Source organism: Callospermophilus lateralis, chromosome 18 (assembly GCF_048772815.1).
Source record: "Callospermophilus lateralis isolate mCalLat2 chromosome 18, mCalLat2.hap1, whole genome shotgun sequence".
Classification (NCBI taxonomy): Eukaryota; Metazoa; Chordata; class Mammalia; order Rodentia; family Sciuridae; genus Callospermophilus; species Callospermophilus lateralis.
In genome coordinates, this window is record NC_135322.1 from 40,794,001 (window position 1) to 40,810,424 (window position 16,424).

Sequence of the window (16,424 nt, forward strand, 5' to 3'; positions counted from 1 at the left end):
AGGGGATTGGGCAGTTTACGCCTGAGAGGCGGGCCTGGCTGAGATCTCACGTGACACCATCCTTGAAAGATAATTGGCTGTTAGGGAGAGGGATTGCCACCTAGGAAGGGGCGTTTCCTAGGGGACTGAGGGAGGGTCAGGGCGGTACGAAGCGGGGGTGGGCCCTGCGCGTAATGGCAGCGCCGTGGCCTCGCGTCCATCTTTACCGCTCTCTGGGACCTGTCACAAAGGAGTCGTGCCGCTACCGCTGTCCCATTCCTCCTGTGGCCCCAGGAGCTGGAGAAAGTCAGTGCTGCGTCCGGGACGCGCTGCTCCGGGAACCCCCCTGGGGACGGGGGGACGGAAGGGAAGGGAGTCCGAGGGCTGAACCCGTCTGTGAGGGTGGGCAACAGTCGCTCGAGCCTGGGACGGAGAGACAGGACTGGGGCTCCGGCAGGCTCCTCAAAGGGGCCCGGTAAGGGGTGATGTTGGGCAGAGCCCGGGAAGCAGCTTGGAGGTTCTCCACCAAGGCCTGCGCCGAAGGCGCCTGAAGAGGTTCCTGGAGGAGGGTGTTCCCCCTTGGGGGGCGCGGGGATCTTGACTGGAGGAGGTTTTGGGGGGGTCACCTTTCGGAGGACGCTGCGGCTAACCAGGCCCAGGTGAGAGACAGGTATCCCCCGGGTAGGCTCCCGGTATTGAGTAGCGCTTCTCAGCGGTGCCTGGGGTAGAGGGGAGGACGTTTGGGGAGGAGGATTTCCCTTTGTGGAGTTTGCGGTTCCGGTGGGAGGCAGAGCTCCCCCCGGGACATTTAGAAACGCCCCGGGATCGAGAGCCCCCATTGAGAGAGAGGCGAGTAGGTAGGAGCCAGACTTAGCGGATTCTCCTGCTCCGGAGGACCGGGCTGAAAATTGGGTAGGGACCTTGGGGAGAGGGGATTTCTGGGAGGTTCTGGGAAGGAGACAGCTCCACTCATTGGAAAGCTCGAGTGGGGGAATAGCGAGAGGAAATGGGAATGGCCGGAGGTCTGCCCTCTCTGGAGGCCGACCAGGTGTCCCAGACACAGGATTCAGCTGCTTCTGGGCTTAGTGCCAGGGTGGGGTGGGGAGAGTCCATTTCAGCAACATCTCCTGCATGGCCCCAGATTAGACATTTGTCCCTGCCTGTTGCCTCCTTTCCCTGTTTTGCGGGGAGGAAGACCGAAACAGAGGCAGGGATGTTTAACTGAGACTCAGAGCTTCTATCTGGTAGAGTTGAGTGAGGTTGCTCCCCCTGGAGTGTTGTACTTTGTACTTTCAAGGGTTGGAAGTGTCTGTTATTGACTGAGTAGTCTCATAGTTTACAGGTCCTTCACCTACCATCTGCTTGTCCTTCTTTAGTGGAGTTACTGAATCTCCTTGAGTTTCTAGTGTAAAATAGCCAACGCAGTACGTGAAAGTATTTTACAAACTCAGGCTGTGTGTGAAAGTAAGGTACTGTAATCCTACCACCAAACAGGTTGCTCTTGAGGAATAAAAGTGAAGGCCCTTTCCAAACTGTAGAGCAGAACGCAAATGTCAGAGATTAGCATTAATACAGAGGTGCATCACCTATTGAGTGCTGGGAGCCCGAATGCACTGAAAACTCCAAGGTTCCCACCTTCTTAGGTCATATTATAATCTAAACCTTTCGTTTCAAACCTTGCTACCATGGGGGTGGAGGGATTTCCCGTTTTTGCTCTGAGTTTTAATTTACTTTGAATTTATGATGATGCTGGCAGGAGTTAGACTATAATATAATCTTTTCATACAGGAATTTCCTACTGAAATTTTCTTCCAAGTAATTTGATCTCAGTATTGTAAACCTATATGTGTGTGTGTGTGTGTGTGTGTGTGTGTGTGTGTATATATATTTACAGCCTTGGGATGTCTAAAATTAGTGAATACCATGCTTCTGCTCTCGGATATGTTTTAGATATGATATATGTATATATATATGTATATATATATATATATATATATATATATATATAAATCAGATATGATTTATATATATATATATATAAATCAGATATGATTTATATATGAAAACACTTTTTAACATTCTCTTCCATAAACGTTCTCTTAGTTTTCACTTTATATAAAGTTTGCATTCCTGGGATGATATCTTTAGATCCTTCTAAGAGGTTATAAGATACTTATGTCCAAGGGCTGGGGTTGTAGCTCAGTGGTAGAGCACTTGCCTCACAGGCATGAAGCCCTGGGTTTAATCCTCAGCACTATATAAAAATGAGTAAATAAAAATAAATATATTGTGTCCATCTACAACTAAAAAAATTTTTTTTAAAAAGTTACTTGTGTCCATGTGTGACACTTCACAAATGTTCAGTTAGTGGCATATGTTCGCGCTGATTTTCCAAATATTGGGTAATTTATTTGTGATTTTTGAAGTAGGGTTTTTATTTTGTTTTTTGTTTTTAAACTGATCTGGATTTCCTGCTTTTCTGATATTATATTCCATGGGTCGTTGTTGTTTTTTATTTATTTTTTTAGGATATTTGGTGTTCAATGTCTCTACGTCCCGTTATTTTGCTTTTTCACAACCCCTTCCATTTTCTTCTGTACTCAATGATATTTTTAAGGTATCGATTACAGGAAGTTTTTCCTGCTTTGTCAGCAAAATAATTATTTAGCAAGTGTCAAGGGGAATTAAAACTTAGCATACTGTAAAATAGTGTGTTATTTTGTAATGACTAGGGGGAAAACCCAACAGCTCTAACCTATGCTTTGGTAAGGGTTTAACAGTGGAAATTGTTGTGTGTTCCTGATGTGCATTTACTACAATCTCTTTCAACTCATGAGGTCAGTCCACTACATCAAGAATTGTATATATTTTCCCCAATAATGATGTCATTTGTTACATCCTTTACAACAACTTTCTTTAATACCTTTAAGATCTGTGTAGTTTGGAGAAATTATTAGGAATTTTTGAAGATAATAATGACTATTATACAACTTTAAATTGTAAATTTTCTGTTTTTTTTTTTTGGGGGGGGTGTTATTTTGCAATACTGAGGATTAAACTCAGGAGCACTCTACCACTGAGCTACATTACATCTCCAGCACCCACTCCCCATCTTTTTTTTTTTTTTTTTTTTTTAATTTTGGGACGCTGAGTTGCTGAGGCTGCCCTCAAAACTTGTAATCATCCTGCTTCAATCTCCCTAGTTGCTGGGATTACAGGCATGTACCACCACATCTGGCAAATTATCTGTATTTTGTGGTGGGATCCTTATGAAGAAAAATGTGATAATTTCAGGGTTCCAAAAGTAAATGGAAAGTCAATGGGCATCACAGATGAGAAGCACAGTAAAAAATAGTAATCTATTTCAGAAGAGCTATTTGGGGATAGTAAACTATGTATTTAGTGTCTCTTCAAGCTTTTGCTTTTTTTTTTTTTTTTTTTTTTCTCCCTCCTCCTTCCCAGTCCTGGGGATTAAGCCCAAGGTACTGCATCCCCACCCCTTTTTATTTTTTTAAATTTTGAAACAGGATCTCTGAATTTCTCAGGCTGACCTCAAACTTGTGATTCTCCTGCGTTAGCCCCTCTAGTGCTGGGATTACAGGCCTGTGCAAACGAGCCTGGTGCTTTTGGCATTTTCAAGACATTTACCATTTATTATTGAATGTGGGAATTTTTTTCATGGTATTCAAATTAGAAATTTGGAAAACAAAATAGTCAAGAAGTAGTAAATGCCAAAACTTGGGCCACAGCTTTTAGGAGGAAACTTTTACTTTAGGAATACAAAAGAATGAATATTTTTTCTATTATTTATTCAGTAAGTCAGTTTTGAAGAAGTTTTCTTGCTGACCTTTATGACTAGAAAAATGTACAGATTTATTATATTTTGCTTTCAGTATCCTTCCCCAAAGGGAGAGTTGCTGATTAAAAAAATAAGGTATATTCAAGGTTAAATCAGGCAAAGTTACCTTTAGTAGTGAGTTCTTTAAAAGTATTTCCCCTTTCTCTGTTTTCTGAGCTTTTGAGAATTAAGAATAGAATTGAGATGCACTCAAGTTTGTTAAAGAATGTGTTGCTTTTCTATTGCTTAAAATTACAGTTTCTGGCATAATTTCATGAACCCTATACACCTCAAATAGGAGGTTGGAAATACTTTACTCAGCAAATATAGCATTACCTCATAGTTTAATGTTTCAGTGTTAGTTTTTTCTTACCCCTCCACATTTCCTTCTTTGTTCACTTAGTGCAGTGATTCTCAAAATATGACTCCTACCCCACCCCTTCTCATGGGAAATGCAGCTCTTTTTCCCCCTACTTTTCTTTGGCAGTGCTGGGAATTGAACTCAGCCTTGCACATGCTAGGCAACTGTTGTACCACTTTGCTACATCCCCTACCTTGTTTTATTTTGACACAGGATCTTACTAAATTGCCCAGGCTGGCCTCTAATTTGCAGTCCTCCTGCCTTATCTTCTCAAGAAGTTAGAATTACAGGTATGCATCACCACACCTAGTGACAGCTCCTTTTTTTTCTGTTCTTATTCATGATTGTTCACCCTTGCCTGTGTCTGAGCTACTTATTAATAACATACCAAGTGAATTACTGAGGATAACCAAAACATAGTATTTATAACCTAAAACTAAAATGATTAGAATTTACTATGGTCATTATACCTTTTTATCCCAGGTAGTCTGCCCTGGGAAACTTGGCACTGATACAGAACTTCTCACATGTCATATGTGGAATGGGGATTTCTGCAGTATTCAGGAAGGGTGCTTAGTTTGGGATACATCATTAGTATTGTCTCAAAATTATTTCGGTTTTCTATGATAATTCCTTATATTGTGAATTCTTGTTTTGTTTCTCATAAGAATTACTATTTAGCTTTATTTTATCAAGTTAATTTATGGACTTTGGGTTAATCTTTTACTATGTTAGTGGAGATATTTATACAATAGTATTTTGGTGTATTATTTAAGAAATGAGTGTTGTGATGCAAATGTAAGTTCTCTATTCCCCTTGCTAATGCTAATTTATATAGTCATTTAAAAACTTGCTTCTACAGAGATGTTTCAATATGATCAAGTTCTTTTATTGGAAAATTTTTGGGTCCAGAGGCTTCCTTCTAGTGGACCCAATGTCTAATCCACAGACTTTGGGTAGGGAGCTATATCCTTTGTCCCTAACCACAGCTCCCTTTGCCAAGAGCTTGAGATATCTTTGTTTGGTGTCTGGTGTATACACATTGAATACACATTGGTGTGCCCATTTTTTAAAGTGGTAGATATTTTGGAAATGCTTTCTTTTTTACAGATTTTAGGAGAAATTAACTTAAAATATGTACTGACTACCTATTAGGTTCTAATAGGAATCCAATTGAGTATGCAGTTGAGTGTTTTGAGACACCATTTTAAGTGGTTATCATTAATGAAAGTACTGTTATTCAGGCTACATATTTTGTTTGCTTTTCTTCAATAGAAAAATCCTTGCCTTCAATTTGTATGTATTTGAATAACATGGCTATATAGTTTCCTGTTATTTGGTCTCCTTGAAGGGTGGAATCTCAAAGATTATGGAATATTACATGTGTTTTTCTTCTCTGTCCTGCAGCCACCATTAGCACTTACCTCAGTTCTTCCGTAGTATTTCCTTTTTGGATCCAAGGCAGATTTTTCAATCCTTTAAACTTCAGCAGGGAGTATTTACTACTTAAAAAAAAAAAAACAAAAAAAAAAAACTGGTATTTGCTTCTAGAAATTTTTTACTCTATCCTAGGTCTGAATTTTATTTTTTAATACTTGTTTTAAATGCTGAAATGATTTGTCCTTTCTGCTTTTTATGTTTCAGATCAGGCTATATTCTGTAATTCTTTCTGCCATTTGTCTCACCTGGTCTTAAATAGCACTACTACTGGGTTAAAAAGCTGTCAACATTTTAGGGGAAGTTTTTGTTTTTGTGTTTTGTAGTACTAGGGAGCAAATCTAGAGTTCTTGTGCATGTTAACCACTCTACTATTTGAGCTATGTTTCCAACCTTTTTTTATTTTATTTTGAGACAGGAGATGAGGTTCACTAGAAAAATTGCTAAATTGCCCAGGCTTACTTTAAACTTCTGATCCTCTTTCCTCAATCTCCCAAGTAGCTGGGAGTACAAGTGTGCACTAGGTGAAGTTTTTTCCCAGATAATCTTTCCCTAACCATTCAACCAAGAAAATAACCTGTTTTTTTTTCTCAAAGGCATACTTTTTTAAACCAACCTCAGGGCTTAAGAGTAATATCAGAATCATCCTGTACTTCTCCCGGACTACTTGAAAGTTACAATCCAGGAGATGATAGTGCCCTATGTAACTGAAGCCTCAAGTGCTCAGTGCCACTGCAGATACATAGTTTTGTGTACCTGTGTGACCCCTCCCCCCCCCAAAAAAAAAAAAAACACACCTTAGAAAGGCTCTCTTTCCTTTTGTGGGAGTTGGGGGAGATTCCAACCAAATACAACAATCCCACAGTAATAAAGGAGGATTGGTTCCAGGATTCCTGCAAATACCAAAATCCATGGATGCTCAAGTCCCTTCTGTAAAATATTATAATATTTGCATAGAACCTACATACATCATTCCCTATGCTTTAAATCATCTCTAAATTACTTATAATACCTAACAAAATGTGTTATGCAAATAGTTTTTATACTGTATTGTTTACAGAATAATCAACAAAAGAAGTCTGTGCACGTACAGTTTTTTTCTTTTTCAATAGCTTTAAAAAGAAGTCTGTGCATGTACAGTTTTTTTCTTTTTCAATAGTTTTAATCTGCAATTAGGGAAACCACGGACTGACTGTATTTCATAGCCTTGCCCTTCTCTCCTCCCTCAACAAAAGACCAGGTGCTTTAGAGTCTAGAGACAGAAACACTCGAATTAAAACCTCTTTAGATAGTTTGTTTCCTCTGGCAAGTGTATTATTGAAATATGTCTACTTTTCTTATCCATATATTGCAGTGGTAAATAATCGGTTTATCGACTTCTGTATTTTCCTCCATTTAAACTAAATCTTCAGTAAGGAAATTATGTCTTTGAGCTATCCCACAAGATATTATAAAAGCAAATATATTCTCTACCTTGATAGAGTTTGAAGACACAAATGTATGCATTTGACAAGACTCAGTATATATGTTTAAAATGTGTACAAATGTAAATTTAGCTTCTAAAAACATTGAAGTCCAGCTATGAATATGCATGCCGAATCATTTAGGAGGAAGGATTTGAAAGCCTTCAGTTTACTTTGAAATACATAAAAAAAAATTAGATGGAGGGATGATGGATATAGAGATGGATTGTATATGTGATAAAGCAAGTATAACAACATTTTAATGATTAGAATCTAGGTGGTAGGTATAGAGATGTTCACTGTTCATAGTTTGTTTGATTATTTATTTGTTTATTGATTGATTGATTGATTGATTGATTGATTGCAGTACTGGAGAATTTAACCCAGTGGTGCTTTTCCAGTGAACCTCATCTCCTTCCTTCCCCCCATTTGTTTTTATTTTTGAGACAGATTCTTGCTTAGTTACCAAGGCTGACCTCAGACTTGCAATCTTCCTGCCTCAGCCTCCAAAGTAGCTGGGATGTTTGGGCCACTACATCTAGCTAAGACAGTGAATTTTATTTGACTTTCCTGTATGTTTAAACTTTTTCATAATTAAGTTTCAGGGCGGGGGGGCCAGTAAATGTGACACTAGAAGCTATTACTTGTAACATTCTCACTATCTTAGGGAAAAGTCTAAAAATATTTTCTAATGAGAGAAAAATCATTAAAATTTCCAGCATATAATATATTGTTGCCATCCATGCTATTTGATTTAGCTTTGGTGGGTAGAAGGAATTAGAAAAAACACTGCACATCCCATAACCCTATTTTGAAATGAGATAAAAACTATAACATAGTAATTGCATGCTCACTGTGTTTTGTTTTTTTTTCTTCTTCTTCTTTATGATCATTCCTTTAACTAGCTTCTCCCTTTTGGCAGCATAATCCTGAAGTCTTATTTTCAGGAAAAAAAATGTTCTTTCTGAAACTGTTCTGCTTAACAACTGAATATAAGCAAATATTTGAAGAGATGAATCACTGATTCCTGGACCATTTGTTAAAGAGGGTTAGACCAGTTGGCCAGATGCCTCCTTGGTGAGCTGGCTGTGATGGTAGAGGTCTGTGTTTTGTACTGACAGTGAGTGCCAGAACCTTACTGCTTTAATACTGAATTTACTGACACTCCCAAGTTTTTTTTCTTCTATCAGAGGCACTTTGAAAAATACAGAATATTAGAAGAATATGCTAGATGTGGTGGTGCATGCCTTTAATCCTCCCAGCAACTCAGGAGGCTGAGGCAGGAGAATCCCAAGCTCAAGACCAGCAACTCAGACCCTGTCTCAAAATAAAAAGGATTGGGGATGTGGCTCAGTGGTAGAACACCCCTAGGTTCAGTCCCTAGCACCACAAAAATAAATTTATATACATACATATAAAAAATCTAATAAATCATAAAAGAGAAATGGAAAGAATAGTTTGTTTTGTTGTTCCCCCCACCCCCCCAAAAAGGAAGGAGCTTGATGTATAGCTCTGGAAGAACACTTGCTCTAGCATGCTTGAGACCGTGAGGTTGAGCCACAGCACTACCAAAGAAAAAGGAGGAGTATCAAAATGAATAATGCCACAACTCAGAGAAACATATTTGCACAGGAAATGTTTGACTATAATTATGTTCTTGCAGTAAAATTGTTATCAAGAGTGCTGATTTTAAATATTACCATTTACATGATGAGTCTTTCTACTAAGCAATAATATCCAGTGATAAAGATTATCATTGAGTCAATTGATCATTGTCCTAGCAACAGATGTGATAATTTTGTGTTTTTAAATTATGTGACCAACTTTTTTTTTTCTTTCTCAAAATCAGTTTTATGAGCTAATGCTGAGTAGTCTTCAAAGTTAAGGTAAAATGTTTAGGTATTACAGATATGTTGCTTTTACATAATCTTTAGTCTTACTCATTTTCCTTCAGTCTCAACCTTGGATGCTGTCATCCACAAGCAGGATACTATATATGTCATTGGGTTGCTTCATAGGGTGGCTATTTTTTTCATTTTGTTGATATGAATTGTACATCTCACTAATAGATAGAACGTTTATTGTTGTTGTACCAGGGATTGAACTCAAGGGCACTTACCTACATCCCTAGCCCTTTTTTTTTTTTTTTTAAGTTTTTAAATTTTGAGACAGGGTCTCACTAAGTTGCCTAGGGCCTCATTAAGTTGCTGAGGCTAATTTTGAACTTGCAATCCTCCTGCCTCAGCCTCCCAAGTTTCTGGAATTACAGACATTGCAGTATATATCCCACTAGATGTATATCCTAATAATTATATACCACTAGATATAACTGTATTCTAACTGCTGTTTTGACTGATAACCTCCAAGGGACTACATTCTAAGATAGTCTTAATTCATTTTTCTGGAAAGGGATGTCAACATTTTTGATCCCATAAGAATCACCTTTAATACTTCAGTTTGTTCCTTTATTCAGTCAATAGGTCCTACTTGCTGTGCCAGATGCTATTGTAAATACTAAAACAGTAATTTCCAGACCTGGCTGCCATCAGAATCACCTGGGGAGCTTTTTAAAAGACACAGACTTGGGCCACATCCTAGAAATTTGGATTCTGGCTATTTGGAGTTGTATTATGAGGTAAGACTATTACTTTTTTCTGTTTTGTAAAGTGCATTAACAGATTAATTAGGATGCATAGCAATAGCTATTGTAGGGCCAGTATGAGTGCCTAGGTCTTTCTGACAGGGCCAAAGCCTGTGTACTATGTTGTAGGTGGCCTCTGGCATCCTGCCCAAAAGTTGTAAGCTTATTGTTCCTGTCTTAAGACAATGGTCCTTGTAAACTGGGACACATAATGGCTTTTTTTTTTTTTTTTTAATGAGGTAAAAAAAAAATTGCATAAAGTATAATTGTTTAGTTTTATCATCCAATCAGTAGTCACAACCTTTTTGCCTATGAAAAGATAACTAACATTTTCAAATAACATGCTATACATATCACCCAGGAGTTCCAGTGTGAATAAGTCTGAAAGATGTACTTTGTTTACATCCCCTGCCTGTGGCTATAATCCTCAGGAGTCTCAGTATGCTCCTTTCAGAAATTCTTTAAAGAAATTTTTTTTTTCTAATGTTTCCTAGGCTTTCCTCTGTGAAATGCCTCATGGTTTCTTCCACTTAATTAACTTCTTCTTTCTACATAGTCTTTATAGCTAGTCCTTTATTTAAAAAAAGAAGGAAAGAAAGAAAAGTTTTTGGTTGCAAAGAATTTGAAAACTTTTTAAAAACTGCATTTTGCCAGGCACTTTGGTATGTGTCTACTTGAGAGGCTAAGGTTGGGGTATCTCTTGAGCCCAGGAGTTCCAGCCTGCCTGAGCAACATGGTGAAAAACCTATCTCAAAAGCAAAATAAAACCAAAAACAAACAAAAAAACAAAACAAAGAAACAAAAAAAACCCATTTTCTTCTCTCACAGATTTATAATTGACATCATTTTCTGAATCATTTAAGGAAAATTACTCTTTTGGAAGAAATTGACCCAAAATATTCTTTTTTTTTTTTTTTAGAGAGAGAGAATTTTTCAATATTTATTTTTTAGTTATTGGCGGACACAACATCTTTGTTTGTATGTGGTGCTGAGGATCGAACCCGGGCCACATGCATGCCACACAAGCGCCCTACGGCTTGAGCCACATCCCCAGCCCCCAAAATATTCTTGAACTCAGTTTAAAAATGGAAAAAAAACTTTTAATTTTTTTCTTCCAAAGTTAGCCAGATTTAAAAAAAAAAAAAAAGATGTATTGGGTATCTTGAGCATACTGAGATTCCTGAGGTATCTTATAATTACCATGAAATTATACTAAATGGGAATCTACATAAATTATTCTATATTCAGTTTACCTAAGCCTTAGGAAAAGTTTTCTTGGGTAGAATTAAGTATAGGATTTGTGATCAGGGGCTGGGAATATGCTCAGTGGTAAACCACTAGCCAAGTACAAAGCCCTGAGTTCGGTCTCCAACACTGAAAAAAAATTACATTTTTTCCCTGTAAGATGGTATACACTTGTAATCCCCGTAGCTCAGTAGACTGAGGCAGGAGGATCCCAAGTTCAAAGCCAGCCTCAGCAACTTATCGAGTTCCTAAGCAACTTAACAAGACCCTGATCTCAAAACATTAAATGGGCTGGGGATATGGCTCAGTGGTTAAGTACCCCTGGGCTCAATCCCTGGTACCACTCCCACCCCCCAAAATAGCTGTATTTCAACAAACTGCATCTTCAAGGGCACCCTCAATATGTTTTTTGTTTTGTTTTGTTTTTGTGGTTTTATTGTTGTTAATTAGACACAAATTGAAACTTTATAATATGAACTATCCTATGTCCTTCAAGCCTTTGTTTTCTGGAACTTGAGCTCACCTCAGCAGTCTCAACATTACCAGTTATTTTTAGTACCTGATTTGTCTCCCTTCTTTAGGTGTGCCTTCTCTGATTTAATGTGTCTGGTTAGATTGCATCTGTTTTTTCATCTAGTTCTCATATGACCTTCCATACTGATGGTGTAGAAAGACTGTAGAGCATTAGAAAAGCCAGTGGTACCCCTTCTATTCTGGCAAAATTGAGAATAGTTGGGCCCTCACTGTGGGGAAGTAGTTTGGAAGTGTTTTTTGTTTGTTTTTTTGTTTTTGGTTTTTCCCTTTAACTTTATTTTTTTATTTATTTTTATATGGTGCTGAGGATTGAAGCCAGTGCCTCACATATGCTAAGCAAATGCTCTACCAACTAAGCTATAACCCCAGCCAAGCAGTTTGGAGTTTAAAAAACACTTTCCCAGGTGATGAAGCTTTCACCAGGAGTTTCTTTTTATCAGACTGGCCCACTCCCTTCCATCATCCCCACAGTATCAGTTGGTTTAGCCAGACTTTCATAACCTGATGGGAAGAAACCATGATAAACCAGAGTATGCATTTCTGTACCCCCTTTAAACCAGTGAGGTAGTTCTGTATGTGCTGGAATAGAAAGTTGTTTAAATAAACAAACAAAAAAAGGCAAAAGCAAATCACAGGACAGTATTTATGACTTTGCCCTGATTAGACTTAAGGAAAAAACTAATTTGTCAATGCATAATAGTAGTCATGGAAGCAAAGGAATAAGGATCTTAACAAGGGTTAAGTCTGGAAAAGGAATGGGCTTAGATAGAGCAGAAGAGGGGCTTTCACTTTCTCTAGACTTGTGCAGCATTTAGGTTTTAAAATTTGAACTGAATTTGGGGTTTTTTTGTTTGTTTGTTTTTTGGTACTAGGGATTGAACCTAGCAGCACTTTATCATTGAGCTATATCCCCAATTCTTTTTTTATTTTCTCCTTTGATTCAGGGTTTTGTTAAGTTGCTGAGGGTCTTTCTAAGTTGCTGAGGCTGGCATCAAACCTGTGACCCTCCTGCCTTAGCCGCCTCAGTTGCTGGGATTATCAATGTCCACCACAACATACTCAACCTAAATTAATTTTTTTAAATAAAGTTAGCAGATAAAGGTTTTTTGTTGTTTTGTTTTGTTAGTTTTTTAGGTGGACACAATATCTTTATTTTATTTTTATGTGGTGCAGAGAATCAAACCCAGTGCCTCACGCAAGCTAGGTGAGTGCGCTACCACTTGAGCCACATCCCCAGCCCCCCCCCCCTTTTTAATGTAATACTTTAGAATGTCAAGAAACTGATTTGGTGACATAATCAACTAGGCTACTGCCCATGTGGCAGACCTATCAGAAAACTTTCTCTCATCTGCATCATTCCAACAGTGCAATATCTGAGAAGAGCCAAAGCATGGCTTTTTAAATGTTGCTTTTGGTCTTTTTCAGAAACCAGCATAATTTATAAGATCAGTAGAAATTTATACTAGGGAACCTTTAAAAGAGTTATTTCTGGATTCTGTCTCCTCTGTGTTTTTAAGCATTGAAATTTCTTAGTTTTCTCCTCTCAGGAGGGAATTATACCCTTGTCCCTGCAGTAATGGGAATGCCATTTACTTTGACTCTTTGCTGGTTTAAATGTGTTCTCTGTTCAAATACTATTTCCAACTGAGACCTTGCATTCTGCTTTTACCTGTATACTTCAGACGTGTTCTTTTAAGTACAAACTCCAAATTTTAAAGACAGCCAGTCTGTTTTTGAGGAACCAAGAGCATCTGTGGTATTACTTGGCTCAGCCATTGCTGTTTTGGTTGTCTGGAAGCAGATAATGTCTGTCTGCTCCCTCTTCTTTCTCCTCTAGTCCTACCCTTTGCCATTCCTTTCCCTCCTTTCTCTCTTCCCTCTATATTAAATTGCACAATTATATATATGTAAAGATGTTTATCTCCATTTTTTTTCCCTTATTTCTCCCCACAGGCAGTAAACCAGGGAAATATTGAAAAGAATCTTTCCAGAATAATAGAAATAATTTTTCTCTTCTAATCCCACTGAATTTCAAATTTTACTTATAACTAATCCTAAACTAGTGCACAGGACATGAGGAATTAAGCGTAAATAACCAAATATTGAGTAGAAACTATGCACTGGCATTATCTGTTCCTTATGTTCCTACTCTCCAAATGATAGCATGAGTTTTTACTTTTTTCTGCCTATCCCATGTTAGTCTCCCAATTCCACATCTTTCCAGAACCTAAGCAGAGGTTCTCAGCTCAGTGACTAGCTACTTCTATCATTTGTTTTTTTGATAATAAGCACTGTGTGGGATGAGAATGGCCATCCATAAATTATTGGAGGGCAGAGACTGTACCTTCCTTCTCTTTATACCAGAGACCCTTTAAAAGAGTTGTTTTTTTTTTCTGGTTTCTGTCTCCTCTGTCCTTTTAAGCATTGAAATCTCTTAGTTATCTCCTCTTGGAGGGAATCGTACCCTGGTCGTTGTTCTCCTTGTCCCAGCATAGTGCCTGGCACAAGGTGCTTAGTATTTTCAAAGATAATTGGTATGTCTTATTCTTTGTAGCAGACATGTGCAACAGACTGATCATTGTGTGGATATAACTTTGTGATATAAATTCATATTTCCCCAGAGTCTTGCTTACCTAACAGAAAAACTTTGTAAATACTTGTGTGATTTCTGTAAATTCTTAATTAAGACTCCATTTGGGTAATCAGTACAGTTTTAGTGATTTAAAAGGAACATTCTATTCTTTTAGTCTTCTTTTTATTAAATAATCGCTCTCACATTTGTATCGTAACTTTCTCAACAATAGACATGTGTAATTAGGTATTTTATTTGAAACATTGAATTGTCCCATATGTTTACATGAAGAAAGGAGACGATTCATTTTTTTTTAATCACAAAAAGAATCCTTGAAAAAATTGGACACATTCTTCTAATATATTTCTCTATCCATAGGAAGAACTAAACATATGGTTTTTAAACATCACTTGTCACTCCTGTGGTTTACAAGGATATGATTTAGCAATCAACTTTATAATATAATGATGAAAAAGTTATTGATTGATTGTTAATTCTGCTATCCAATGATATTTCTTCATATTGGAAACCTATAAAAATCAACAAAGATGACTCTTCATCTTTTTCCCTTAGTTGTTGAGGTGCTGAGAATCTAACCTAGTGCCTCTGCAAGGCAGGTGTGCTACCGCTGAGCCACAGTCCCAGCCCTCTTTATTACAATTTAAATGTCTATAAAACCAAACGAGGAAAGTAAGTAATTGAGTTTCCGGAATCTTCTGCTCATTTTCATTTTCTTTTCCTTTCTTTCTTTTAGAACTGCCAGCAGATGACCAAAATTCCCTGTAACTGATAATGTTGGAAATCAGCTCTGCAACGTGCTTCGGCATTTGCTTGTTAAAAACAAATAGGATGCAAGTTCTTCAATCCCAGATTATGAAAACAGTACTTGGAAAACTGAAAACTACCTAAATGATTGTCTTTGGTTGGGCCGTGTTCTTAGCGAGCAGAAGCCTTGGCCAGGGTCTGCTGTGGACTCTCGAGGAGCACATAGCCCACCTGCTGTGGACTAGAAGTGCCACTATTACCATGGGTAATTCCTGCATCTGCCGAGACGACAGTGGAGGAGAAGACAGTGTTGACACCCACCAGCAACAAGCCGAGAACAGTGCAGTCCCCACTGCTGACACAAGGAGCCAAACCCGGGACCCTGTACGGCCTCCAAGAAGGGGCCGAGGACCACATGAGCCAAGGAGAAAAAAACAAAATGTAGATGGGCTAGTGCTGGACACACTGGCAGTAATAAGGACCCTTGTAGATAAGTAAGTATCTGACTCACTGGCACCTCCAGGGCAATGCACAGTGTTCTGGAACTCCAGTGTCTGGACTCCTTCAGCTTATCTAGGATGTATTCGTCAAGGCTTGTGCTTACTGGGGAGGGGAGAATATTTTATTTTTCCTCTCATGGCAGAGTAAATTGTGAAGTTTGATATTTTTACTTGCTGTCATCTACTCCTGTTCTAAAATGTCAGAAATGTCTAAACATTTCTATGGCAGAAAACACTAATTGAAGCTATGATTTTTATTAGGATATATAGTAATATGGAGTGAGTTTGTATTACTAGCTAGGAAATGGTCTTATAAAGACTCACTGTTACTGTGCTTGCCTAGTCAATGCCACTGACCAGAAATTGAAAAAGCGACTTGTTTCACCAAGAATAGACTGTGTGCAACTACTGTTGGCCACTTAAGGACAAGGCCTAGGAGAGTTTTCCTTCTCCTTTCTTTATATTTCTTCTTTGGTTCTTAGATCTGGTTGGGGGGCCTAGTAAGTTGAAACTGCAGGACACACCTGTGCTTGTTTTGTCTTTTCCCCTGTTTGGTCTAATGGAGTACAAAATCCAAGATTGAATAACAGTGAAATTAAAGGGTATTGTTCAAGTTGGAAAAACAAGTTAATTTAAGGTTGTATAATTTAGTAGATTTTAGAACTGGTGGACTCAGGTTCAGATTCTGATTCAGCCACAAGTTCAAGGCCAGCCTCAACAATTTAGCAAGGCCCTTAGCAACTTAGTGTGACCTTTTTTCAAAAATAAAAAAATAAGGCCTGGCGATATAGCTCAGTTGGTACAGTGATTGCCTCACATGCACAAAGCTTAGATTCAATCCCCAGCACCACAAAAAAAAAAAAAAAGAGAGAAAGAGAGAAAATAGGCTGGAAATGTGGGGATGTGGCTCCGTGGTAAAGCACCCCTAGGCTTAATCCCTAGTACCAAAAATAAAAATTATCATAAAACAGTATGTATCTGAGCTATTTTATACTCTTCCTCAAAATACCAGAGTATTTCTTGGTCTTCAGGAATAATACATACATATTTATATATATATATATATATGTGAATCTCTCTGCAAAAGGA

At 38.0% G+C, this 16,424-nt stretch overlaps 1 protein-coding gene across 3 annotated transcripts in view; it reads left to right on the forward strand.

The window, feature by feature from the left end:
- The first annotated feature begins 135 nt into the window (after nucleotides 1-135).
- Nucleotides 136-16,424, forward strand: part of Rspry1 (ring finger and SPRY domain containing 1) — a 43,975-nt gene continuing 27,686 nt past the window's right edge. Inside the window, exons 1-3 of one of the 3 annotated variants that reach the window (XM_076838920.1) lie at nucleotides 136-285; nucleotides 9,552-9,713; nucleotides 14,825-15,329. In XM_076838920.1, coding sequence (XP_076695035.1) covers nucleotides 14,980-15,329 — 350 coding nt within the window. In that variant the 5' untranslated portion in view covers nucleotides 136-285; nucleotides 9,552-9,713; nucleotides 14,825-14,979. Of the gene's footprint in view, nucleotides 286-4,428; nucleotides 4,469-9,551; nucleotides 9,714-14,824; nucleotides 15,330-16,424 lie in introns of those variants that run through there. The other 2 variants (XM_076838921.1, XM_076838922.1) reach the window with 2 other exon arrangements.